The following is a 26,904-nucleotide window of genomic DNA, read 5'->3' on the forward strand; positions in this document are numbered from 1 at the left end:
TTGACACAAACTGCATATCCTTCACATTAGCAGTGCAGCAATGGCAATTGACAGTCTCAAATTAACGGCACAACACGACAGCTGCCACGGATTTTTACAGCCTTTAATTAGCCTTAATTAGACCAAACTGGCGTCTTTAATTAAGAGTAAAAAAATCAGCACACCTATGGCAATGAATTACACCCAGAGCCAATGATATTAACTTAAATACTGCGAGAAGCACAGTATGATCTATCCGCTCACCCATGCTGAGAAGGTCCGCAAAATGAAACATGTACGGCATATTTTCGAACAAAATTTCATTTGTAACTCAAAAAGTTTTTATAAAGGATCGTTCGTAAATCGAGGTTCCACTGTATAATAACACTGCTTTCAATTATTAATGGATCTCTACAAGGAATCAGATGGTTCACCGTTCATTTTATGAATCAAATACAAGGGTATCCAGCACAGTCTCTTTGTGAATCAATGCAGAAGATGTACATCTGAGATATGTACTCTATTTGTAATCAATTCATGCGCAAAAGCAATGAAGACCAGCAGGAGAAAGTTGTTTTTGAGTTAATCTAAACATTCTGCTATTCAGGGGGTCTGGATTCCAGTTTGGTTGCTGCTACGTTGGTGAAGCTAGCAAAAGAAGAGGGGCTGATATATCCTATTCAAACATTTTCAATTGGGTCAGAGGACAGCCCGGACATCTTAGCTGCCCGTAAGGTAAAGGTTTAAAATTTATGGCTATTAACAGAAATAAATGCCAATTTTTTTTTTCTTGCTAGTTTTCATGCTAGTTTATGTATACAATATCTTTCAGTCAAAACTGTGATTGTTGTGTGTCCAAGGTTGCAGCTTACATTGGCAGTGAACACCACGAGGTGAACTTTACTGCCGAAGAAGGCATTCAGGCTGTAGAGAAAGTTATTGTAAGCCTCGAGACTTATGACATTACTACCATACGTGCCTCTGTTGGTGAGTGAAACCTGAAGCTTTTCCTTTAACTGGCAAGTTTTGCCCATGTTTCTGCATCATTTCTGCACTATGCACATGCACATGGTTTATTTAAATTTTTAAATCCGACTTGAGCATACTATAGTAGCTTTGCAGGTCATGTACACAATAAACGCTCTGCCCAACATTGGAGGACATTTTCAAGCAACAGCTGAAATATAGCGAAAGATTATTATGTCCAAGCCAATAAGTAAGCAGAGCATCAGAGAGGGCTGTTGGAGCATGTTGTTGAAATACAGGTTGGACATTTCCGGTTTAGAAAAATTGCAATTTTTATTTATTTTTTCAAGAGCCGAGTGTATGCTCATCTTGTCACTTGGAATGACTCCAACTGGTAGCTCTCGACCCCCCCCCCCCCCATTACTGACATCTAGGGGTAAAAACCGCGCTGTGCACTTATCGAATTACAAGGTTTGCGGCTATTAGACTTCTGTTTCGTCAAACTAATTTGACCACATGAAGAAAATTTTTATGTTTTACATGAAACCCTAGAAACAGGTAGTTGTAGTTAGTGACTATGATGAACTGTAATTAACTCATTCTAGTATCAAATATTGCCCCTCATAAGATAAGATAAGATAAGGTAAGGTAAGATCAGATACACCTTTATTTATCCCACAGTGGAAAAATTCACAGCGTTAAACGCAGCAATACGCATCATTCAAACTAAAATAATCAAGGAATGACAGAAACAGAGGATTAGCTGTAAAATTTGAAGTCCTGTGTGGAAGAGACTTGATTTGAGCCCCTGTCTATGTGCAGTGCATAGTTTCTACCCCTAGGTGTCAGTAATGCCTAGGCCATGGAATTCAATGCGGTCATGACGTTTAGGTTAGGTTTGAAAGAAAAAAAAGGTGGTCATTCAGTCAGTATTGACAGAAGGTCCATCAGCCCGTCAATGACAGATGCCCACTTTGAATGACAGGAAACACTGATGGACGCCCATCTTGCTGAGGAATGACAGATTGACGATTACAATGCTTTAAATATTTTGTTGTTGTTTTTTTGTTGTCTGGTTTATTGTCATGGTTTAAAAAAAAAAGCTTAAAAACTAATTCTAATCAATTAGTTAAATCTTAAAATAAGCCTGAAGCATTTATATTAAAGAGGAAATGGCTTTTATTGTTCCTTAGAATAAGATGAAAATACCTATTCTAAGCATTAATTCAAGGCAAAATCATGGATTTTTTTTTTTAAGTACTGAAACAGAGCATGAAGTGTCAAACTTTATTTGTACTTTAAGTTGAGTGTCAAGCAGGGAGATAACAGGTCCCATTTTTAATGGCATTTGGTATGACCCAGCCAGGGATTGAATCCACGACCTCCCAGTCTGTGCCAGACACTCTACCACTAGACCACTGAGCTGGTACTGTATTTACTGTAAAGAGGAAAAATGAGCTTAGTAAATATAAGGAGCCAACGAACTGATGATTTTTACAAGAAAAAAATGCTTACAATAAAGTGCTATTTTGCTTTTTTGTTTGATTGTTTTCACACTTGTATTTTTTCCATTTATCATTAACTTATTATGAAAAATCTTAAAATAAGGAAATTCAAGTTATGAAACCCCAGTTCAGGGCCTTTGATGTTGGTTAGTCATCTTAAAATGTGGGAAATGTTTGTTTTAAGCCTCACAGTACTTAAAACTGGCTGTTAACACTCAAGGCTAAGACTGCTTGACCAAATAAGATAATTAAGTAATATAATAACTATCTTAAAATAAGCAGAATGATTTTGTCTGACAATCTTATTTTAAGTAAAAATTAAGCAAATTAGTAGTGATGCACCGAATATTCGGCCAACGAAAATTTTTGGGCCGAAAATGGCAAAAATATGCATTTTCTGCATTCGGCCGAAATAAAATAAGAGCCGAAAGAATTTGGCTGAAAGAGGATGTTGTGGTGACGCAAGCACACACAAAAAAACGCCACATAAAAAAACAAAACGCTGCAAGGAAGCGTCTGTTTGAATTGCCTTGCTGCTCGCTTGTTTGTGAGTACCGGCAGCTTCATTGTGCACATCGGAGAAGGAGAGGGTCACTTGGTAAACTATGTCGAAAAAGAGAGCGCTGCCAAGTACTGCACTACAGGTGAGCCACTCTTTCTCCTGCAGCACCTTTCCTTTTTTTCTTTGATGCCCTTCGAGTGCTTCCACTTTTTCACTTGCATTATGGTGGCCGTGCTAAATACTTTAGCTAACGTTAGCACTATTGCTATCAACAGTTTTAAACAAGTAAACACTTACCACTATCTCCGGGTGGCTCCAGACCTGTACAGGACACCGTGTGTGACTTTGCAGTCCGTTCCCAGAGCCGATTGCGAAGACATTTATTTTTAAACGTTGGTGAGTATGTGAATGTGCTGATATTAAGTGCGCCGCACATCCGTGCCCGCTGGTGCGAACTACTGTACATTAAAATGCTCAGTTGCTCACCCCGCGTTTGGTGTTTAACTCTTTCACTGCCACTGACGTTTAAAGACGTCAAGTAAAAACCTACGCTTCACTGCCAATGACGTCAAAAGACGTCATCCAATGATTATTTTATTTTATTTTATTTTTTGAAACGGGTAGAGGAAACCCTTCCGCATGTCTGGTGAAAGTTTCAAGTCTGTCTGTTGTGCCTAAGGACTATTTTTGGCCCCTAGAGGGCAGCGATGACTCTCTTTTGACAAGATCGGGTGGGCGTCAGTAGTATAAAAGGCCAGGCGGGGCTAGAGCGTCGAGGAGTAGACGAGAATTGAGGAGAGACGAAAAATGGCGACCGACGGTAAGAAGCAGACCACGCTTGATCGATTTTTTGGAAAAGGAGAAGCATCAACCAGTGCTAAAGCGCACCATTATGATGACCGCGATGATGATGGTGATAAGGAGGTTGACGCCGAAGCTGCAGCGTTGACGCGGCGGCAGCTTCGTTCACGTCCTCAGGCCTCAGAGGCTAGTAGTGCTAGCGCCGGAAAACGTCGTGCACGACCGAGCACTTCTGCACGCGAGGACGTTCAATCCGACGAAGGTGATGATGATGGCGACAATGAGGTTGATGCCGAAGTTGCAGCGTTGACGCGGCGGCAGCTTCGACCGCGTTTTAAGGCCTCGGAGGCTAGCGGTGCTAGCGCCGGAAAACGCGGTGCACGACCGAGCACTTCTCCGCACGAGGACGTTCAATCGGACAACGACGAAGAGTATCCTGAGTCCGATGGATATTCTTCGGAGGAGTGGGTACAGTCTGACCACGGAGAAAGTGATTCGGACAGTATTTCATCCGCAGAAGACGTCGAAGGTAAGCACAAACTTGCTATGAGATACTTTTCCAGCACGCTGCTAGCACCTCGTGTAACGTGAATGTGCATTCATAGATCGTGGATCGTGCTCACAGCGACGTCCCACTGCAAAGACGACAAAGAGAGGTATAAAAAAAGTGTTTTCAATACACCGCAACAACAAAAGAAAACGCTCTTTCGATATTATTGTAATTGTATATATTTCTTTCAGCTGCAGCTCAGAGTGACGCTCCTCAGAGTGAGCAGAATAAAGGTCCATCAACCAGTGGATCCAAGAAAAAACGTAAATATATATATTTATATATATATATTGCATCACCCTGATCCAAAATGAATATTATATGATATTGAAATGTATATTTGCATATCCCCAAAAATCTGGCTGGCATGAAGCAGGCTGGCAGCCAAACTCATTCCCCTTTACTGTGGAGCCAGGACCGAGAGGTGCCGCAGCAGAGCTGAATTCAACCCGGCCAGTTGACTTCCTGCAGCTCTTCATCACAGACGAACTTCTGCAGCACATTGCTGATCAGACAAACTTATTTGCACGTCAGTCAATGCAAAAACGGGCTGAAAGTCTGCCACACTGCAGGAGTCGTGCTTGGAAGCCAGTGTCTGTGTCTGAGCTCAAAACGTTTTTTGCACTCCAATTCCTTACTGGGTATATAAACAAGCCCAGTATCGAAATGTATTGGACTCAGGACAAAATAGAGACGACACCATTCTTCAGTCGCGCAATGCCTCGAAACCGCTTCCAGCTCATCTGGAGTTTCCTGCACTTCAACGACAACGAGACGGCACACAGTTCAGACGACAAACTATTTAAAATTCGTCCTGTGTTCAATCACGTTGTAAACAAGTTCAAGGAACTGTTTCAACCGGGCAGGAATATTTGTATTGATGAGGGAATGATGAGTTTCCAGGGACGTCTTTCGTTCAAAGTGTACAACCCCCAAAAGCCGGTCAAATATGGGATCAAATCATACATTTTGTGTGACTCCCTATTGTTTCAATATGCAACCCTATGTTGGCATTAGTTGTTCTCTCCCCGATACAGTGTTCAACTTACTGGATCGTCTGCCAGGAAATGGGTACACACTATTCATGAACAATTTTTATAACTCGATTGCTTTGTGTGAACGTCTCCTGGCAGCGCGCACCAATGTTTGTGGAACGCTGAGGAAGAACAGGGGTGAACCCAGTGAGATAACGTGCCTAACCAACACTGGCCTTGGGGTGGGGGGGAAACTGGTAAGGCACAACACAAATGTTTTGATTGTGGCATGGCAGGACAAACGTTTGTTGAGGATGGTGACAACGTTTCACAAAGATGAAATGCGGACAGTGGAGGTGTGGCGGAAGGCACAAAAAAAAAAAGTGCCTTTCGAAAAACCAATTTGTGTTGTGGACTACAATTCCAAGATGAATGGAGTGGACAAGATGGATCAAAACATCTCGTACCACCCATTCACACGGAAAACGTTGAAGTGGCACAAAAAGTTTGTTGCCTATCTTTTCCAAATATGCATGTTCAATGCTTACATCTTGTACAAAAAAAAAAATCCTGGGACGAGTCAACCTTTTTTGGAGTTCATCCAGCAGGTGGTGAGAGGGTGGCTGTTGCCACAAGACCAGGAGGAAGTTGGGATGGAAGAGCATGAGGAAGCCAGACAAAATACCAGGTCACCGTATTTTGATCCTGAAAGCCGACTTGATGGTAACATGGCCAAACACACGCTGGAACACATGCCTGCTACTTCCCGGAAAAAAAAGCCAGCAAGAAGGTGTCGGGTCTGCATGCGAAGGGGCATTCGCAGTGAGACAAGGCTGTGGTGCAAATCTTGCAGTATCCCCTTGCACGCAGGCGAGTGTTACACTGTTTACCACACAAAAGTAAAATTTATGTAGTTCAAACATCCACACAATTGTAAATAATCACACATGCACAGTTGTACACCTTTGTAAATAGTTTGTCAAATTGTTACTGTTTTCTATGTAAATAAACTGTTTTTTTTTTGCTATAAAAAAAGACTTTTTCATTGTTGGTGGTACTGTTTTATAGAAGTAAAGCACTATTTAGGTGTTTGTGGCATCATTCATGGACAAAAAGAAGTGTACAATTCACTGAAGTGCATGAAATAACATCGTTTCACAAAAAGCCGTTTTTCTCCACTTTTTGTTTCAAAACAGAGAATTTCGGTGAAAGTTACCATTTTCTATTGTTGATTACTGAAGAACGGAATAAGCTAGAAACAAACTTTTTTTTCTGATGAAAGATGAGAGTCCAATCTTTCATTTGGTAGTATGTGTGTTTCCATAGTCCAAACACAACATTTTCTGTGGACCTTGAAAGATCACTCAAAATGCTTAAATCGGCTGGCAGTGGGGACAACCCGTTTCGGAAAACGTCTGGCAGTGAAAGAGTTAATGTACCATTCGCCAACATGTCTGTGGTGTGGACGCATTTCAATTTATATTGTGCTTTGTTAAAATGCCAGTGCTAAATAGGCCTAAATATTTTATAATAATATTATATTTTTTTATTAATTATGATAAATACATTGATAACAAAAAATGTACATAATTTTTTTTCGGTGTTTCCGTTTTCGTCCAAGCATTTCTCATTTTAGTTTTTCGGTTTTGGCCAAACATTTTCATTTCGGTGCATCCCTAAAATTTAAGGTTAAATTTAAGAAATTATATCTTACTTAAGATTTCTGTTTTTGTTGTGAGAGAGTTGACTTTGACGTTGTTGTGTGTTTTAATTTTCAGTGAACTTTCAAGCCACATTCCCATGACGTATTTATAGCAAAAGACAAATTGATCAGTGTAAACCATTAAAACGCACATCTCACTTAACAGCAAAGGCTTGCCAGTAGGGCTGCACAATATTGGAAAAACGTGATAGGCGATATACTGTAGTTGTCAAATGTAGCGATATCGATATTATTGCGATATTTAACAAGAAGATAAAGACATGACAGAATGGCTGCTGCTGGAATGTTTTTCATAAAGGTTCTTTCAAGTTGTAAAGACGTTTGCAAGCAGTTTTAATGGTCACAGTTTTTCTTTTGTTGAAAAGAAATTTGGGACATTGAAAATTTGATTAAAGTAAACTATCAACTGTAAATTGTTGAGATGCTTTATTTGTTAGATAATAATCCTCAAACAAAATTTTACGGACTTGACTTAACCCAGTAAATATGATAATTTCTTCAAATTCATTTTCAATGATATTCAAAATTAATAGTCGAAGTCGTTGGTGGTAAATATTAGAATGCTAACTTAAGATGTCAGATCAAAGAACAGAACAGCACAAAGAGCAAAGTGGCCTATTTTATATGGGTCACATTTTGTCAAAAATGAGAAAAGGGTACAGGGGTGGTGGGAGGCCTCTGACTATCTTTGCTTTGGGCATTCAAATGACTAGCTACGGCCCTGGACTCAGCCAGCCAAAGTGTGGTCATTCGCGGCTTGTGCATTGATGGCGCGGGGCAGCTTGGAGGTACAACTCAGTGAATTTCACCACTCATTGGCCATTTCCTCTTCATACGAATTTTGCACTAATATGTTTCAATTGTGCAGTGATATTCTCACTTAAGCATTCTTTTCCCTGTTGGTAATGAGGGATTGGCGAGGTGGGTGGACAACTCTCTGTCTCCAGTTGATGTGTTCTATTTTCAGTCTCACCCATGTTTTCTTTATTTTATTTTATTTTTTCAAACACATGGAACAATATGGACTTACAGTATTTAGCGTATATAGCTGTACGTGTTACCATTGTAATAAACAAGCCACGCCAGTGGCTATAATTACAGAGATCAAACCCTCAAAAGATACATTAACCTTAATAACACGCCATGTTTAGGACCCAAGACAAGGTCAAATGAACATTAGTGGACGTCTTTGGCGGAGAACAAGATCCGTGTAACAATGATTACATGCGTCTGTCAGGTCAAAATAGGGATACATTCATGTAGTCTGACTTTAGAAGAAAATCAAATCACATTGTGTGACCAATTTATGCAGAAATCCAAGTACAGTAATTCCAAAGGGTTCAAAACTTCACATACTTTTTCTTTCCAAATTCATTTTTGGTACACTTTTCTTACTATGTACAAACTGGTTTGAATGCAGCTGCTGAATAAAAAAAATATTGGTACTGCAGCAGCATCTCACATGTACATGTGGTAATTCGGTGATAGATTGATTACAGATGCAACAAATCTCATATTTTCTAAGTCACTCATATAATGAGACCGTTTCTACTAACAACCCCCCACCCACTCTGCCTTTTTTTCTTCACTGTAGGAATGTACTTGGTTTCTAAGTACATCCGTGAAAAGACTGATAGTGTGGTGATCTTCTCTGGAGAAGGATCAGATGAGCTTACACAAGGGTACATTTATTTCCACAAGGCAAGCCATGTTTTCAAATGCATTCATGTTTAAAATCTATTAGATTTGTTGTATATTATGCAGTTACAGTATCTAAAACCATACAGTAACAGTAATTGTTTTGATTAATTATATTCAATAATGTTTAACTTTTAAAGTGAAAATGACATGAGACAAAATCACCCTAAAAGCATTTTTAAGAAAGTGTACAAGTACAGTTAATATGATTCAATGATCACTTAAAATGCGATGATGCGATGGAACGGCCTTGTAAAAATGAGATATTTTCGTAAATTTTGCAAGTCGTGACAGTTCACTGGCACGCACACCTCCCTTTTTTTTTTTTACTCTGCATTTTTTTATGCTATGCTTTAGGCTATGACGCACTGTCAGTAAGTTGGTTGCTCTGTTTTTTATTGTTGAATTGAAGCAGTCTCACAGTACACAAAAGCCAAGGACATATACTGTAGTAGTGTTTAATGCATAAAACACATGCTGCAAAGAATGCCTCATAATTTGCATATTAAATAGTCCGATTGTGTTATACTGACAGCTTGCTTAAATTGAAGAGTAGTGACACAAGTAAAGAGCGGTACCAACTTCTGAGCCAAGTGTTATAGATTGTCCGTAATTTGTTATTGAAATCACCAAACTCACATAGACATAATTGCTGCTAATGCATCATTGTTCATTCATTAGCATCGAAGTTAATGGACGAGTCCTTTCGCTAAAAAAAACGGCAACGCAGCGAGACAACATAATGCAAATTAAAATTAGATTAATCAGGAGGAGGAATAAACACATGCACAGTACAGCCAGCTGGTAACAACATTGCTGTACTCCATCATATCCCGTTTGGCCGCTATGATTGCCCTGCCGGGAAGATTTTGGGCACGTAATTTACAAAATCATGAAATACTCGATTAATATGTATCGATTCAAGGAACTGTTCATTTTGCCGTGTATATTATATTGTTTGATAACAACATATTAAAATTAGTGCTGTCAGCCGATTAAAAATTTAAATCTACAGCATTTTTAATAAACTAATCTAATTAATCAATTTTAATCTCATATCTGATAAAGGTCCCCAAATAAAAAAATAATAATTCTAGGATGTTACAAAATTGTAGTGCATGACTAATCAATTGAATACACCAAGAAGAGAAGATTTGAAATCCAAATTGTTATTGTTGAAGTGTGCTTCATAAATGAAATTCAAAAGAAAAAGTTTAAGCACATCAACAAACCAATTAGGCCACACATTATTTTAAAAGATAATCTAAACTTCAATTAAAAAAAAAATTAAAATAAAATTGAGTGTAAGTCTGCTCTCTTCGGTCGTATGATGTTACCTGCGATTGAGTCTTAAATGATAAGTCAGCCTGAGCTGCTTCCGTAATACAAACATTATTTTTTACAAAAGGTACAAATCACTGCGTTCTTGTTAATATCTTTGTACTTTTTATAAATAAACTTGCTATTTAACCACTAGCTACCAGAATTTTAAAACGACTAGATCTCCGAGAGCCGTCATTTTGAGCCTAATATGGTTATTGCTTACTGTTTTGAGTAGCTAATAAAGCCCCTCTCTTGCTTTTATGAGGAAGACTGGTGGTGCAGCTTTATTGATTTTGATTATCAGGCTTGTACTGCCACAAAAAACGTGATGACGCCATCACATCAATCATCTAGCTCTTTACTATAAGCTTTTACTGTACCTCAAACTGCGTCGCAACTAACAGTGGAGCGGGTTACTGTATGGCTCCTTTTAGCCAGGGGTGGGCTGGTCTTGTTTGAAATGGAACTCCAGAGTGATCTAGCGACCACTCATTGTGATTCGTCAGCTCCCTGTCAGCTTTGTCTCAGAATGTAGCTGTAAAGTATCCTGTGTAGTATAGTTTTTTATTTAACATGGTGATCTAACGCGGGTCCCGGCGAAGTGAAAGATGTACATTGAAATGAATATAACTGTCAAAATGATGGCACTGGGAGATCTAGGTCCAAATAAGTTTGCCTTGCTCTCCTGTGTTGCACTTGCTGTTGTTCACTCTACTCGTAGTGGCGCAGCAGGCGCACCACTGCAGCCTACAGGTCCCTCAATGGGCCAAATTTCAAATGCTTGCACATTGACTTGCCACTCATGATCATCTGATCTTGCGTTATTTTTTTAACACACTAATTTGCAGCGTAATTAATTAATCTAATTACCTCGTTAAACTGACAGCCTTAATTAAAATGTGTCCCAGAGCGTCCCACACACTTTAAAGTGTTTTTGAACAAGACAGTAACAGTCAGCCTGGAGAATGTCCATATTCATATATGTGTATTTTATTTTTATACCTCTTCTGTAGGCTCCAAGTCCCAAAGCAGGTGCAGAAGAGAGTGTTCGACTTCTGAAAGAACTCTACCTGTTTGATAATCTCCGAGCTGATCGCACCACATCTGCACATGGGTAACTTTTTGCATGGGCTCACCTGCTTGCCCATTTCTTTCTGATATTTTACTGTATTATCTCTCAGACCACTGAAAACCTCAGTCAGCTTATCAACAAATGCACATTTATGAATGAATGAAAGTTTATTGACATTACACATGCACAATTCCAGAGTAACGGAATTCCCTTAAATGTATTAGAGAGGATTTTGCTAACAACAAATCAAGTTGTCTGATTCACTTAAAAATCGCTTTATCAACCTGCAACAAGCTTGTAATTATGGTTAGCAAAAAAATTGCTATATTATTCATAAATTGTGGACGTGGCGGGAATGTTAGATTCTAGCCAATCAATACCGCAGGTGCGTCGTTATTGATTGGCTCCTGGCTTGTCAATCATACTTCTTGCGTATGTGCCCCAAGTACGTAGCTTGCGTAGGCCTCTTGCGTAACAGTGTTTACCAGCGCAGCGGCGGCATAGCTTCTTCCTACTGTAGCAAGCTCCTCACGTGTTCAAAGTTAAACAACAATGGCAGAGAGGGATACAGCCTACAGGACCACCAAGTTGTAAAAGAAAGACTGTTTTGGGGGTTGCTGAACGGAGGGTGGGGGTGCGAGTGTTGGGACGCGGCCTGTGTGTTGCAGCAGTGGCTGGAAAAAGCGTTGGTGTGTGACTTTGGAAGTCCGTGGCATCTACCCCATTGATAAAACTACAAACGGCCGTTGGGCTACTCGTTCGCTGCAGAATCCTCTCTAATACTTTTAACAGTACATCTCATCCAAGAGACATAAAAATGACAATGACCAACAGAGGGAGACAAAATGGAGATGCCTGTTAAATTGCGGTTTTATTGCGCCCTATTTATGTGATGAAAAAAGAAAAACATAAGGGAGGAACGATGAGGGGGAAACCCCCTAATTCCAAGCTATACTCCTATAGAGAGGGGCACAGTATGAAAACCCTCTTTCAATAGCCACATAATAAAATACTTTACAACAAAACTTGAAGACTTGCACTTGCACATGTGGGAGAAGGTTGAGTAACACCCCAGACACACTGTCCAGCAGCCCTTTCAAGATTAACCCCGGGATTACACCGCATGCGTGTGCATTGCGTCTCTGATCCGCTGCGTCTTGACTGCGTGCTCCGGACACGTCGATTTTATGAACAAAACTCACTGGCTGCGCACAGCTGCTGTCCGGCAGGTCCGTCGCGGACAACTTCCCGCCGTGTCTCGCGTGATCTCGCGTGATCACGCGCGATCATGTGGCATTAAAAACAACAATAAACACACTTTTGTATGTGCTCAACAGAGAAGCAGAAATAGATGGTGGAATGGAACCTTTGATTTAACCTTTTTTTCCTGCCTTTTTTTTTTTTGGTTGTCCTTATAAAAAGGATGTGCCGTGTCATATATTATTTTGTGGCTTTCCTCCTCCAATATAAACCTCTCCTCATCAATGTTCGCTGGTGTTTAAACCGTGAATAAGCACCTGGCCCGTTTACTCCAGGCCTGGCTACGCCCATTATGACATTTACTGACATGATCGCAAAATAGGATCTGGCGAGTGTTTTATTCTGAAAAGTAATCGGAAATTTTATTTTGAAACTGCGTCGGTCTTCCTGTCCCGCTAGATGTGTGCCATTTGACGGTTCCCGACGGATGCGTTGGCTGGCAAAATTAGAAAATAGTTATATCCGTGCGACGGCCTCCGACACGACGCAGCTACTTCGCTGTCGATCCGCAACGCACACGCAGCCCGTGTAATTTGAACAAGCTGATAGAATGGAAACAAATAGGCTGCGCCTACAGAGCGGAGACTCAACACACACCGGTGTAATCCCGGGGTAACGCTTCCACGGCGGACTATCTGGGGAAAGAAGAGGGGTTGTGAAGAGCCAACGAAAAGGATCTGATAATAGGGTTGTGTATGCTTTGTATGATCATTAAGGTGTGTGTGTAAGTCTGTTCCTCTGAGTGCTCTGTCTGTCTAGCTGACACACCAAAACGTATCGTCTCGTTGCCCCGAAGACGGCCTTGGCTAGCCTGATCATGAACACAAAGCGCAGAAGAATGAGGGGGTGCGGGAGATAAAGGGGGCACCAGCATTATCAACATCCAGGAGAAGATTCTAAAATAACAGTTGTTTAGGGAAAAGGCCAACAATCATTTTGGTCAGCCTTGAGTCTTATGTGACTCTCAATGGGGCGTCAAATGAACGGATTACTTCTCCAAATTGGTAACCAATATGCAAAGTGACTCAGAAGTCGTATTCAACCTGCGACTGAATTCACTGAGTCTGAGTGTTGTTTGCTCACCATAGACCATCAGCTTGTTCATTTCCAATAAAGCTGCTCCTGTTCTCTGAATTTTAAGACAAATCAGGAAACTGACAGCGCCAAACAAAAGACAGACAAAATTGGCTGGCATTTCTTAAATCTAAGGTATAGCCAACAGGGATGGAGAATTTTTTTTCAATTGTGTTGCGAGACTATTTGACCAATTCCATGATTTGATTTTCGTTTTAAAAAAAATGCAGCTGGAGGCTGGCATGAGAGTCAGGACTAAAATACAGCACAAAAGTCAGTGCGGAAGAGAAGTAGAGCAGAAAGTGTCTGCCTGCTGTTAATTTGTGTGGTTTATCTTTCAGTTTGGAGCTCAGAGTACCTTTCCTGGACCACAGACTGACAGCATACTACCTATCCCTCCCTGAGGAAATGAGAAATCCCAAGGTTCATTCTTTTATACAACTTGTTTTTTAATCACTATTTACTGGGATTTGTCAAATATAACTTCCTAATATTAAGTATTTGATATTTGTCCGCAGCATGAAGTGGAAAAATACCTTTTGAGGGACTCGTTCCGAGGTCAGAAACTGATCCCTGATGAGATCCTGTGGAGGAGAAAAGAAGCTTTCAGTGATGGTGTGATGTCTGTTAAGAAGTCCTGGTATATCTTTCTTGAGGAGTACCTTGAATCTGTGGTATGTGTGAAGTTTAAAGACAATTGCAGTGATAGACTTTACAATAAAATGCGACATATGTACAGTGCATATGTATTAATGAACATTTGCGTGTAAATATGACTGATTAGTAGCCAGTGACTATTTTCCATCTGTAGTCCCTTGACAGGTTGATGCAACATTTTAAGTATACTCGTGTACTGTTCAATGAGCATCAACGGAAATATTCTCAAGCGTTCTTGCTAATGTTTAGCAATACTTTAAGTGCACCAAGGAATGAAAGGATGGCAAAAAAAGAAGAAAAAAACTTAGTGGGATTTGAATATAAAATATTTATTCATTTACAAATGAGCAGAACATTATTTTTTAGCAGCAGTCTATCTGCTTTAAAACGAACCCCGATTGTCATGACAAGTTTGCTCTACATTATTTATGTGGTTCTTACTAGCAAAACTTTGAGATTCATTTTTTAAAATAATAATTTCCAGTTTAATTAATTTTGTAAAAACTTTATTTGGATGTACGCCGCTATTGTTAATTATGTCGCAGCGCATTCAGTGCGTGGTGATGTAGAATGGCGGCTCGCTCTTTGCCAAGCAATGTGAAACGCCTATAAAGAAAGCAAGTTAAGATGGATGGATGAAACTGGATGGGGATTTACAGGTGTATTTCTGCCTGATGGACGTTTTTGTGAACACGATTATTCTGATGTCTATGAATGTTTTTTTAACAACAGTTCATTTTCATTCTAGAGTGCCAGCTTTCACTAGACTCTCAAGAGAAAACCCGGCTAAAACACATAGTAAACAAGCCTTCATATGTTGGGAGGTAAACATCTTATTTGGAAACCCGAAACCGATACATGTATGTCCTCATGTGTCATCAAAATATAAGGGATGATGGCAGCTAGCTGGGGAAAAATAAAGACCCATGTGGCAGTTACCTTGCTCAGGAAATCTGTATTGTTTGGCGACAGTTTGGGTGGGTCGCCATTTTACAGCCATCTGAAGACTAAAGGTGGTATCTCAGTGAGAGGCAAATGCATGCGAAAGTAGGGAATGTTGGATTAAACTTTTCTGACAAATGTTGGTGAAGCTTTTGGTTTGGAATGAGGAATACTGGTATTACTCCGGAATGCGCACAGGTGTATGACAGTGGGTCAAACGTCAGTCACATTGACCAATGTCAAATTGGTGTGTAGAGACCTTTAGATTCATGTTTTGGGACGTGGGAGGAAACTGTAGTACCCAGAGAAAATGCTTCTTAATGCACTTCAATGTAAACTTCTGTGACAAATAGAGAAAAGTACGTGATTCTTGTCTTATTTTTTGACAGGTGACTGACGGCCAGATGGCGAATGCCTTAAAGATATTTCCTCACAACACTCCCACCACCAAAGAAGCCATCTTCTTCAGAGAGGTGTTTGAAAAACACTACCCTGGCCATGCTGAGTTGCTCCCCCATTTCTGGATGCCACGCTGGATTGATGCCAACGACCCATCAGCCCGCACACTGTCCATCTACAAACTTAACAGTAACTACTGAGTAACTGCATGTCAAGCCCATACAGAAATTTTCGCTTTATAGCAAATTTACAAAGCAATTTCAGGACATCTATCTGGGTGTCAATACTTAGTAATTGAAATACTATAGAAGCAGGGTACAAAACTCATCAAACAACTGAGTAACAATATGCAGCAAGCCTATACATATAATTGAGATGGGATTATTCACTAAATGTAGAATTTTGTTTTATGCAATTTACGCTGCCTTGGTTTTATATGACAAATATCTTCAATGATAAAATAGCCATGCCTATTGGACAATGGTTATATACTATGGATATAAAGAGTCTACACACCCCTGTAAATATGCCAATTTTTTGTGACACAATAAAATAAATTAACCCAAAATAAACGAGAGAGAGAGACAGAGACAGACAGAAAGCGAGCCTATCTAGCCTGTTTTCCATGTTTCCCTCCTGCAGCGCAGCTTAATCTAATGATCAGCTAACCAGCAAGCTTTGCAGAAACCTGATAATGATGCTGATCATGAATCAGGTGTGTTAGTGGAGAGAAACATGGAAAACAGGCTGGATAGGGGCTCTCGAGGACCGTACTTGGGCACCCCTGCATTAAACCCTTTCACTTTTCACCTGGTACTGCTAGTCACAGATTCCTCTGGTGCATTGCAACAACAATAAGATATAATAAAGACAACAATGGCATTAACGGTAAAGACAGCTTGAGTGAAAGAAAGACAGAAAGAACCTAAAAAAAGGAATTCTAATGACACTACTTGCACTTGCAAGACGTTTTCCTAGAAAAAAAAAACATATTTAACACTAAGAGAAACATCCTTTTCATCCAAAAATAAGTGATTAGCATTTTCAGAAAACATGTTGTATAAGGACATTTTGGCATTAAGTTTGACAAATATTATATTCCAATATTTGTTTTTCATATAAACCATTATTACCGTTTGAATGGTAGCTGACAATAAGTCAAATACTCATATGTGACCTGCTCCGACAAAAGGGCTCCAACTTCAAAGAGATGGAGCTCATCGCTAAAGATGAATGGGCAAAAATATTAGCCGAGAAGCGGCACGGTGCCTGACTGGTTAAGCACGTCCGCCTCCCAGTGCAGAGGACGTGAGATTGAGTCCGGGCTTCGGCCTTCCTGGGTGGAGTTTGAATGTTCTCCCTGTGCTTGCGTGGGTTTTCTCCGGGTACTCCGGTTTCCTCCCACATTCCAAAGACATGCAGGACAGGTTAATTGAACACTCCAAATTGTCCATTGGTGGGATTGTGAGTGTGGATGGTTGTTCGTCTCTGTGTGCCCTGCGATTGGCTGGCAACCAGTTCAGGGTGTACCCCGCCTACTGCCCGAAGCCAGCTGGGATAGGCTCTAGCAACCCCGCGACCCTTGTGAGGACTAAGCGGTTAAGAAAATGGATGGATGGATCAGCCGAGAAATGCAAAAAACTAATCAGCAACTATAGGATGTGTTTTATTTGCTGTAATAGCCAATAAAGCCTGTTCTATTGATTTTTGAGAAGGCTATGAATAATTTTGGATGTGCCACTTTTTGTTCAAATGTATATAAAAACTGAGATTATTATTATTATTTTGCACCAGGGAGACACCTGTGTCATTTCCAATCCAGGAAAAAAATGTAATTTTAGATTAAAATTTGACTAATTTCGGGCTTGACTGTATGTTATATAAAAATATGTTATTTTTGTTCACAACTTGAGTTATATAGGTAGTGTTTTTCTACCTTTAATAAGTCAAGGCAAATTTTCACATAGGAAAAAAATCTCACGGCATTTAGCAAAACGATTCACAAAAAGTGGCTATACAGGGTCATTATGCACGTTGTCATCTAGTAGAAATTAGAAAATATATATATATATATTTTCGAAATAATTGACATTTAATGATTTCCCACGGCACACTTGATGATCTCTCATGGCACACTCTTATCGGTCACATTAATGGGGGGGAAAGTTGAAATTATTGTTCTTGCTCAGATTTTTTTCTGTTAGAAAAACATGGCATTTGAACAGGGGTATATAGACTTTTTTTTTTAATACCAAAGCTAAATCTATACAATATCAAAACAGAAAATTGTGAATTTGTGTAATCCACATTCAAAGGCAAGTCATAAAATTTATTTCAGTGTGTCACGAAAGAAAATACAGGCACAGTCTACAATATTTTTTAATATTTATACAAATTTTATTTTATAATAAATATTGTATTATTTTGAATAAATCTTTTCATAGATACAAAATTATATATATCATATACTAAATTTCCCCATGCCAACATTTTCTTCTCAGAATATTGTTCAGCATTCTTGGGTCACTTGAATGGCCTTGTATAAATATATAAAAAATAAGTTATTCTTTTTATTATTATTATTAGCGATAGGCAAGTACCAATACCAGGTATTGGTATCAGGGTGATACCAGGCCTGATAACCTCTTTTACGGTCAGAAATGAGAAGAACAGAGAAAATTACCATTAAATTCATGCAATTTTGAGGAAAAGTACGAGTGGTATCTGGACTTGGTATCTGTTGTACCTATTAGTTGAGTATTTATACTCCTTAAAAAAAGGGTTATTGAACATCCCTAATTATTATTATTTTTTTTTTAGGTCAAACAACTTGATTTGTATCACAGAATAAATCTTCAAAAGCTATTCTACCATTAAGAAAATGTGGTACAGAAGTATTGAGTGTGGAAAACTTCTTTCTAACTGTGACTCACTTTGTTAAAGAGTTTTGGATCACTTGAACTAGCTATATACTGCTTCATCAAGTTAGAAATTACTTTAATTACAGGTGAAGCTCCTCAGTCTAACACACTTTGTTCCATGGTGCTGGATGACTTACCTGTATCTGTACCTGTATTCATTATCTACTTTTCTCCCTTTCTTTTTATCCTGTTTGGTTTGGGATCATGGGTGAGCTGGAAACTTTCCCCACCTGATTTGGGGCAAGAGTGCAAGGTATACACTGGACTCGCCAGTCAATTCCAGACCATAGACAGCGATTCATAATTGAATATTTTTAATTAACCTACAATGCATGTTTTTTTGTTTGTTTTACTGCATCTACAAGCATTTTTATTATTGTGATTTCTAGCCATGTAGCTCCTCATATACTACAATGAAGTAGTCCTCGATAATGCCACTGCAGTATCATTATTAGCAAGGTTAGCATGCAGACTTTTGTCACCCAAACTGAAATCATTCCGATTGGAAATCTCAGTATAACTGTTTATATCCAGAGGTGGGCAAAACCGTCGTTACATCAGCTCGTCATTGGCGGAGGCCCAACTTCCGGTGAGTGCTTCCGCATTTTCAATGAAGGCTTTATTGCCATGAAGCCTTGAAAATAATAAATGGATTGAGCACCGACTGAGGCAGGTTTACGTTACATCCATTGATCAGTACAGACAGTCCTTCTCTATCGGTGTGTTTTTATAAGGTTTTGCGTCATAAAGCACTCACCGAAAATGCAGAAGCACTCACCGAAAGGTAGGCATCTGTCAATGGAGACAGTCTTCCAATAAATACGACCACATAGGTCGTTTTGGAAAGGTGCCAAATCACGACCAAGTGTTACGTATTTTAGTTTAGCGACCTCTATCGGCCATGTTAAATAGCACAAAAATACAAACGCAAGACTCGAACCCAGTCCATCTGGTCGGAAGACGAGTGTTTATCTGACTGACCTATTTGGTTAGTGATTGCTTTAGTGTTGACTACATGTTTTCTAACGGTCTACAACCTCACTGTGCCTTTTCCTAATCTCAACCATTCGTGTCCCATGTATAGACGCAATGTATTGTACAACCTCACTCAAAGCCTAATGCAATAATTAACAAACATTAGTCTGACAAGGAGTTAACATACTGTACATGTCAACACAAAAAACAAACAAACACTAAGACCAGTACTGGCTTGTTAACTCAATAAGGTAAACGTTCGCCCTCTGACCAGACAACCCGGGTTCGATTCCTATTACTATTTTTTCGCTATTCAGCATGGTCGATGACGATCCGATGTAACGACGGTTTTGCCCAGCTCTGTTTATATCTATTCAAAAACGGTGCTTGCATGTGCCACTACATTCAATCAGAAAAGCTGTTTTACAGACATGTGACTTTCGCTAATATATGTGAACATGCGATTTATGTTTGTTTGTACAAAACAGACGCAGAGACCCTCATTTTAAACTGTAACTGTATTAACATCTAGTGTTATCACCATACACATTCGCATACAGGCACATTTAATTTTTCTGCTTCTGCTGGAACATGCCAATGATAGATCACTGAGTGGTATCCCATAACAATTTTTGTTAAATTTTTGGGGACTTTCCAAACGCCGTGTCAAGCAAAATATTGTCTGACACACATCAGTAAAACAAAGATTTCTTTTTACTTCTGATTAAATTGACGATAGAAATATTCCCTCACTGTGATTCCAAAAGAAATTTCATTTGGATTCAGCCTTTTTTTTCTGACTGAGGATTTTATATGAAGCATTTTCATTCCGTTTGAGCTTATAACACAATTGTAATCTGAATACAAGGCTCTGTCAATCTGGCTTTTGTTAACTTATTGTAAGGTTAGCCACAATACATTGCAATGTTTGCATTTTAACGCATTACATGTTCAGTTTCTGCCTTTGCATTATCTTTGCATGCTACATAATCATGATTTGCTTTGCTGATATTCATTATCAGTGCAACAAATAAAGCCTATAAATCTGTTTCTTGCATTTCATTATGCAGTATCTGTCACAGGTATGAGTAGAATCTAAAGTACAGCAGACCACAGTAATTGTTGATGACTTCGAAGAAGGGGCAAGCATCAATTAAGTTGAACACAATTGCAGAACAAGGGCCCCATTTTTGTGGGTTTCCATGCGCTCGACATAAAAATGGGCGCATCTTTACTTCTGTGCCAGGGAAGGCATGGCTGCCGCGCATCTCCCATTTTGGTGTCAAAAAGTGGACTCCATTTTAGACTGGCAAAAAGCAGGTCTAAATGGTGGCAAAGGTGATGTAGCACGATTTTGGTGGATTTGATCGAAGCGCCGGCAGACAGATCAGGCAACCCGCAGACGGGTATGTAGTGGATGTCATTTAATTTTATTCGTAAATATGACAGTGTTTGTGGGATCCCCTATCCGTTTTTTCCGGAAATCATTACAGAACACTCCGACCATGGATCCCGCAGAACACAAAGAGGTCATACACGCCCTGGCTAGTCAGGTGCGCCGGGTGAGCCAACAGGAGACAACCATCACCGAACTTCAGGGGGTCGTCACCATGTTGGGTCGTCGGCTGGAGGAGTTGGTTGCTCGGATGGAGTGAATGCCGGTAGGGAGTGGTTCCAAGCCGGGTGTGTCCGCGGTGCACGTACCTCCAGTCCCGTCCACTCCATTCAGGCAACCGGTCCTCTCACTTCTTACACGCTACGGTGGTGGGCCCGGTGATTGTGGCCCGTTTTTACACCACCGCTCTATTATTTTTTACCAACAACCTCAGACATACCCTAGCGATAATGCTAAGGTTGCTTTTATTATGAGTCTCCTGACTGGCCGGGCAGCTACTTGGGCGATGGCGATTAGCAATTCCCGGCCGGATCTCCGGTCGTCCTTTCGACGTGTTTTCGACCACCCTGTTAAGGGACGGGAGGCAGAGAGTCGGCTGGTGGACTATGTGCAAGGGAACGGCACCGTGGCTGATTATTAAATTTCTTTCCGTACGCTGACAGCGGAAAGTGGCTTTAACGAGCCATCTCTCTCGTTCCTTTTTTGCCGAGGACTCCGTTCTAAAGTTAAGGATAAACTTTCTCTTCGAGATGACACAAACGGTTTGGAGGAACTCATTGCACTTGCTATCCGCCTGGACATTTCTCTTCAAGAGAAACGACTCAATCCCGGAGCAGAACTCGTTGCGCGCCCTGTCGCGTCTGTTCCGCCTGGGTCTCTCTGTCCGGCTTCTGGGAACTAAGGTGACGATCCTATGCAGATTTGCAAGGGGTTGCCTGACACCGGAGGAACGTGCACGCCGCCTCAGGACCAGCGCGTGTCTCGACTGTGGGCAGCCTAACCACCGGGTGGCCGCCTGTCCTTTGCTGACACCCCAACGCGTCAACCGTAGGACCAGAATGGGTCATCGCCTAGTCCAAGAGACTCACTCTGCCCACCCCTGCCTCCAGCCCTAATGAATACTGTGATACAGTTTTACCTGAAGTCTTGGATGATGATTCCGGCATTAGAAGGCTTGAGTTGGCTGGGTTAGGTTTCTTGGGGAACTGCGCTTAACAGGGTGGTGGCTTTGGTCGACTCGGGGGCTGACTACAATTTTGTCGACCCCGGTGTGCTCAAAGCTTTAGGCTATGAGCCTATTCCATTACCCAAGGAACAAAGTGTGTACAGTTTTCCCCTTCTGGGGGTTGTTACTCATTCTACTGTTCCGCTTACTCTTCGCCTTTTGGGTAATCATGTAGATTCTTTGAGTCTTTTGGTTATGCCATCGAGTTCGGCACCGCTTGTTTTGGGGTTGCCCTAGCTTAAAATCCACAACCCTGAGAATTGGAGTGTTTTCTGTCACAGGCAATGCATACGCTCTGCTGAGGGGGGCCTCCTCCCGCATCCTGTTACTCAGGTGGAGGGGATTTGTCTGGATAATATTCCACAAGAGTATCATGACCTCCGTAAGGTATTTAGTAAGGATAGAGCCCAATCCTTGCCCCCGCACCGCCTGTACAATTGCGCTATTGATTTAATTCCTAATGCACCCCTTCCTAGTTCCTGACTTTTTCCTGTGACTCAGGCTGAGCAGGCTGCTCTCCACTAGTATATCTCGGAAGTGCTTGCCACCGAGCAGATTCGACCTTCTTCTACCCCCAAGGGTGCGGGCTTCTTCTTTGTAGATAAGAAAGGTAAGACTCTTCCCTGCGCGGATTATCGGGGGTTTAACGATATTACTGTAAAGTATAAATACCCGTTGCCTCTGCTTGATTGCTTTCGCACCTCTGCAAAAGGCTAAGATTTTTTCTAAACTCGATCTTCGCAGCTCTACCACCTGGTGCGTATCCGAGAGGGGGATGAGTGGAAGACAGCCTTTAAGACCCCATTGGGGCACTTTGAATATTTAGTTTGCCGTTTGGGTTAACTAACGCACCTGCCCTCTTCCAAAACCTGTCCTTCGAGACATGCTGAATGTGTTTTGTTTCGTCTACTTGGATGATATCCTAATCTTCTCCCGAGATATCAAAGAACACCGTATACACGTGAGGAGTGTACTCCAGTGGTTACTTGCTAAGCGACTAAAAAGCGGAGAAATGCGAGTTTCACTCTTTCTTGGTTAGGTTTTTGGGGTACGTGGTGGAGGATGGCCAGATTAGGGCGGATGACGATAAGATCCGCACTATCCTCGAATGGCCTCGTCCCTCCACTCGCAAACAGCTACAGAGATTTTTGGGGTTTGCTAATTTATACCACCGTTTTATTTGGAATTATAGCCAGCTTGTAAGACCGCTTACCAGGCTAACCTCTGCTAAGCTTCGTTTCCTGTGGTCTGACGAGGCCGAATCTGCGTTTTTGGCTTTTAAACAGGAATTCACGTGTCCTCCTGTTTTACGTCACCCTAACCTTCTTCTTCAAGCACATGAATCCCAGGCAAGCCAGGTGGGCGCTGTGGTTCACTAGCTACAACTTTACAATTTCCTACAGACATGGAACCAAGAACAAAAAGCTGGATGCGCTATCCTGCATCCACAACCTGGACCGGGTTGCCACTGGTCCTTAATTCATCCTTCCCGCCCATCGCTTTGTGTGGGCACTCCGATGGGTGATTGAGAGCCAGGTCATGGACTCCCTGCGAGAGATGGCCCACGAGTCACATGTGGCTTGCCATCCGGGAATCTCCCATTCTACAGACTTTATTGGTGGCCGGAGCTGCGTCAAGACGTGGCGGGCTTTGCGCTTGCACTGCCTGTGCCTGTGGGAAGGCCTCCCACCGGCCAACTTAACCCCCTACCGTTGCCTGCTCGTCCCTGGTCCCACTTTGCACTAGATTTTGTTACTGGTCTTCCTGATTCTCGTGGCTCCTCGGTCATCCTGACTGTTGTGGACCGCTTTTCCAAGTCTGCACACTTTGTAGCCCTGCCCAAGCTCCCCTCTGGCCTGGAGACTGCTCAGTTGCTGGTTTGACATGTTCGACTACACGGCATCCCGCAAGATATCGTGTCTGACCGTGGCCCCCAATTTATCTCGCAAGTCTGGAAAAGGTTCTGCAAGGCATTGGGAGCAACCTCCAGTCTTTCCTTGGGTTTTCACCCGCAATCTAATGGCCAGACTGAAAGAACAAACCAAGACCTCGAAGCTGCTTTACGTTGTGTGTGCCAATTCCAGGCCAACACATGGTCCATCTGCCTGCCTTGGATCGAATATGCACACAACACCCTGGTCTCCTCGGCCACCGGTCAGTCACCTTTCTTTGTGGCCAATGGGTTCCAGCCGCCCTTATACCCGTCCCAGGAGGGCCACTGGACATTCTCTCGGTCCAGCACCACCTGAAGAGCCATCGTGTGTGGCGTGAGGCTAGAGCCGCTCTATCACTGACTGCGGAACACCCGCTCCCGTCTACCAACCGGGGGACAAAGTCTGGCTGTCCATCAGGGACCTCCGTCTGGCGAGTGGATCCAGAAAGCTGAGGCCTCGTTTACTGGGGCCATTCGAGGTGGAGACGAAACTCATTCCTTTTTTTTAATTAATTTATTTTTTTAAGAGCTCAGTATTGTTCATTCGGTAATCTTACCGATTCGACATTGCTCTCTCTTTTTTTTCTTTTTTATGTGCGTATGCCGGTGTGTGTGTACTCAGCAATTCACCTAAAACCTATTAAAAATCCCATACCGTTCACCTAAACCGAATACTTCTGAATCCAGCTAGAGTCGTGAGGTTATCAGGAGACCCGAGGAAGGATTAAAGAAAGGAAAGTGGAATCCAGCACCGACCAGACATCACCTACTACCCACCGGGTTAACCAGAATCTTTCACCAACTCCAGAAACATCTAAAGTCCAACAAATTAGGGAGACCTCAAGAGACCGAAGGAAAGACTGAGGAAAGGAAGGAAGGATAGATGAAGCAGAGTGAGATCCACAGACATCAGCCTCCACCAGTTCAACGACCAGAGGAAGAAGCAGATTGTGTTTGAATTTTGGTAGATGCTGGTGTGGTGGATGTGCCATGCATGAAAACCTCCATCAAGAGGGAGCCGTCGACCCCGGCCAGGACAGAGCAAGCAGGGCCCCCCAGGCCACGGCAGTGCCAAGGGACAACACCCGGGCCCCGCAGGGGCCACCAGCCAGAGAGCAAACCCAGGAGCCAGAAGCGCCCCCAACACGGCCCACGCCCCAAGCCCAACGCAGCAGAACGGGGCACGGCAGGCCCGCCAGGCACCCCAGCGGCCCACAGCCCCCCGCTCCCCCCCACCCCCCTTCTACCCCTGCCACCCACCATAACCCAGCCCCAGCCGCCCCCAAACCTCCAGACACCCCCCCACCAACCCCAGCACCTCCTCATCCAGCCACCCTTACCCCCCCCCCCAACCAAGCCCAACCCTCACCACCCCCACCAGCCCCCCAAACCCCAGAGGCCCCCGTACCCAGGCAACGGTGCCGGAGAGGGGCCAGACAGCGGAGCGGCGAGGGCACCCGCGCCCACCCCACCTCCAGCCGCGGGGTGGGGTGGAACACCCCTCAACCCCCCACCGGGACCCTGGCGGGCATATGGGAACAGCCAGGCGGGGCGATAGGGCTCGCCTCCCAGATACTGGGGCCCGCCCGAGGTGCCAGGAGGCTCACTGGAGTGGGGCAGGCACAACACCCCTACCCGTCCGCTCGGCCACCGGAGCCCCGAGACCCGGGCCATGGATGGAGCCCCCGGCCCAAGGGACGTTGAGGAAGGCGGATAGAGGAGGGGGACGAGACGGGACGGGGGGAGGAGACGAGAAGAAGGGCAAGGGGCGGCGGCAGGGCAGCAGAGAGAGGGGGAAGGAGAAGGAAGGCTGATGAGGGAGAAGGGACAGGGAGACGGAGGACGGGCGGGGAGAGACGGCAAGGGGGAGGAAGGGGGAGGAGAAAGGGAACCACGGGGCACCCCGGAGGCCCACCCGCCCCGAACCGCGTCGCTGGGCACGGAGCGACAGACCGCACCGGGGCGGCGCCGCCCCGGACACCAGAGAGAGCACCACAACGGCCAAGACGCAGCCGCCACTCAGCAGCCAACAGAGGGGCAGAGCCGCCCACGCTCAGCCAGGGGGGACAGCACCTATAAAGTTAACCCACTGGCATGCAGTGATTCCGAATATTAACCCTTAGTGCCCATTGGAGGAGAATCTTTAGGAGTTGGTGATTAAGGTGTCGTTTGGTGACTGTAAGGTCTAAATCTTATGTAGTCTGCTCGATCCTGCTGGCAGCAACTGGGTTCCTGGCTATAAAAACACAAGCATTAGTTACAAATTGCCAAACACAGAAACAGCAATATAAGTTATCGCAATGCGGTGGCTCTCGCTAACAGGCAGAATTAAGTAACCAGATTTAGATTAAAAGATTCTATATACATAGACCATGTTTCTATAAATTTTGATATTTGGTTTTTATTCGAGGCAGATATTTTTTCCATTAAAATGTGATTTATGAGGAGGTTAGACCATTGGTCGATATTCAGAGTTTGTTTATTTTTCCAGTTAACAAGAATTGTTTTTTTTGCGATAGTAAGGGCTACAAGTGTAGATTGAAATTGTTTATGTGGTAAGTCAGTTGTTGTTAGGTCACCTAGCAAACACAAGTTTGGAGATAAAGGTATCCTACAGTCCAAGATAGAGGAAAGTTTTTCTAAGACTTTAGTCCAGAAATACATAACCGGGGTGCATAACCATAAAGCATGAAAATAAGTGTCTGTAGTGTTTTTATAAACACTCTGAGAGTCCCATTTTCCTCATCATATATTGAGTAATGTATGTTCTATGAATAAATTTATATTGGATAAGTTGTAAATTTGTGTGTTTTGTCATTTTAAATACGTTTTCACAAACTTGAATCCAAAAGTCAGATTCCGGATCGGCTGTAGACAAGTCTGTCTCCCATTTCGAGATGGGTAAATACATTTTATCAGTATACGAAAGTAACTTATATATTTTTGAGAGTTTTTTTGTTGTTTTCGGAGAAAGCTTTGTAATATCTTTAGCTAAAACAGGCGGTTGGAGCATACCCCAAAGTGTTGGA

General features: G+C 42.4%; 2 protein-coding genes across 3 annotated transcripts in view; both read left to right on the top strand.

The window, feature by feature from the left end:
- Positions 1 to 20,369, top strand: part of asns (asparagine synthetase) — a 51,582-nt gene extending 31,213 nt beyond the window's left edge. Inside the window, exons 6-12 of the mRNA XM_077549231.1 lie at positions 587 to 714; positions 840 to 966; positions 8,595 to 8,701; positions 11,035 to 11,135; positions 13,769 to 13,850; positions 13,946 to 14,101; positions 15,416 to 20,369. Coding sequence (XP_077405357.1) covers positions 587 to 714; positions 840 to 966; positions 8,595 to 8,701; positions 11,035 to 11,135; positions 13,769 to 13,850; positions 13,946 to 14,101; positions 15,416 to 15,625 — 911 coding nt within the window. The 3' untranslated portion in view covers positions 15,626 to 20,369. The remainder of the gene's footprint in view (positions 1 to 586; positions 715 to 839; positions 967 to 8,594; positions 8,702 to 11,034; positions 11,136 to 13,768; positions 13,851 to 13,945; positions 14,102 to 15,415) is intronic.
- On the top strand, positions 983 to 6,476 carry LOC144037630 (uncharacterized). 2 transcript variants are annotated; one of them, XM_077549232.1, is made up of 4 exons: positions 983 to 4,282; positions 4,359 to 4,409; positions 4,495 to 4,566; positions 4,677 to 6,476. In XM_077549232.1, the coding sequence occupies exons 1-4, from the start codon at positions 3,760 to 3,762 to the stop codon at positions 5,318 to 5,320; spliced, it is 1,290 nt and encodes a 429-aa protein (XP_077405358.1). In that variant the 5' UTR covers positions 983 to 3,759; the 3' UTR covers positions 5,321 to 6,476. The 2 variants fall into 2 exon arrangements, with proteins under 2 accessions (XP_077405358.1, XP_077405359.1); XM_077549233.1 differs by having other exon boundaries at positions 4,680 to 6,476.
- Positions 20,370 to 26,904: the final 6,535 nt, after the last annotated feature.

Source organism: Vanacampus margaritifer, chromosome 17 (genome assembly GCF_051991255.1).
Source record: "Vanacampus margaritifer isolate UIUO_Vmar chromosome 17, RoL_Vmar_1.0, whole genome shotgun sequence".
Classification (NCBI taxonomy): domain Eukaryota; kingdom Metazoa; phylum Chordata; class Actinopteri; order Syngnathiformes; family Syngnathidae; genus Vanacampus; species Vanacampus margaritifer.

Bases quoted from the DNA above. Each gene is read 5' to 3' on its own strand.
- LOC144037630 (XM_077549232.1), top strand. From the start codon at position 3,760: ATGGCGACCGACGGTAAGAAGCAGACCACGCTTGATCGATTTTTTGGA. The intron at 4,283-4,358 runs GTAAGCACAAAC...GTGCATTCATAG, and splicing joins ATCCGCAGAAGACGTCGAAG to ATCGTGGATCGTGCTCACAG. The intron at 4,567-4,676 runs GTAAATATATAT...GCTGGCATGAAG, and splicing joins CAGTGGATCCAAGAAAAAAC to CAGGCTGGCAGCCAAACTCA.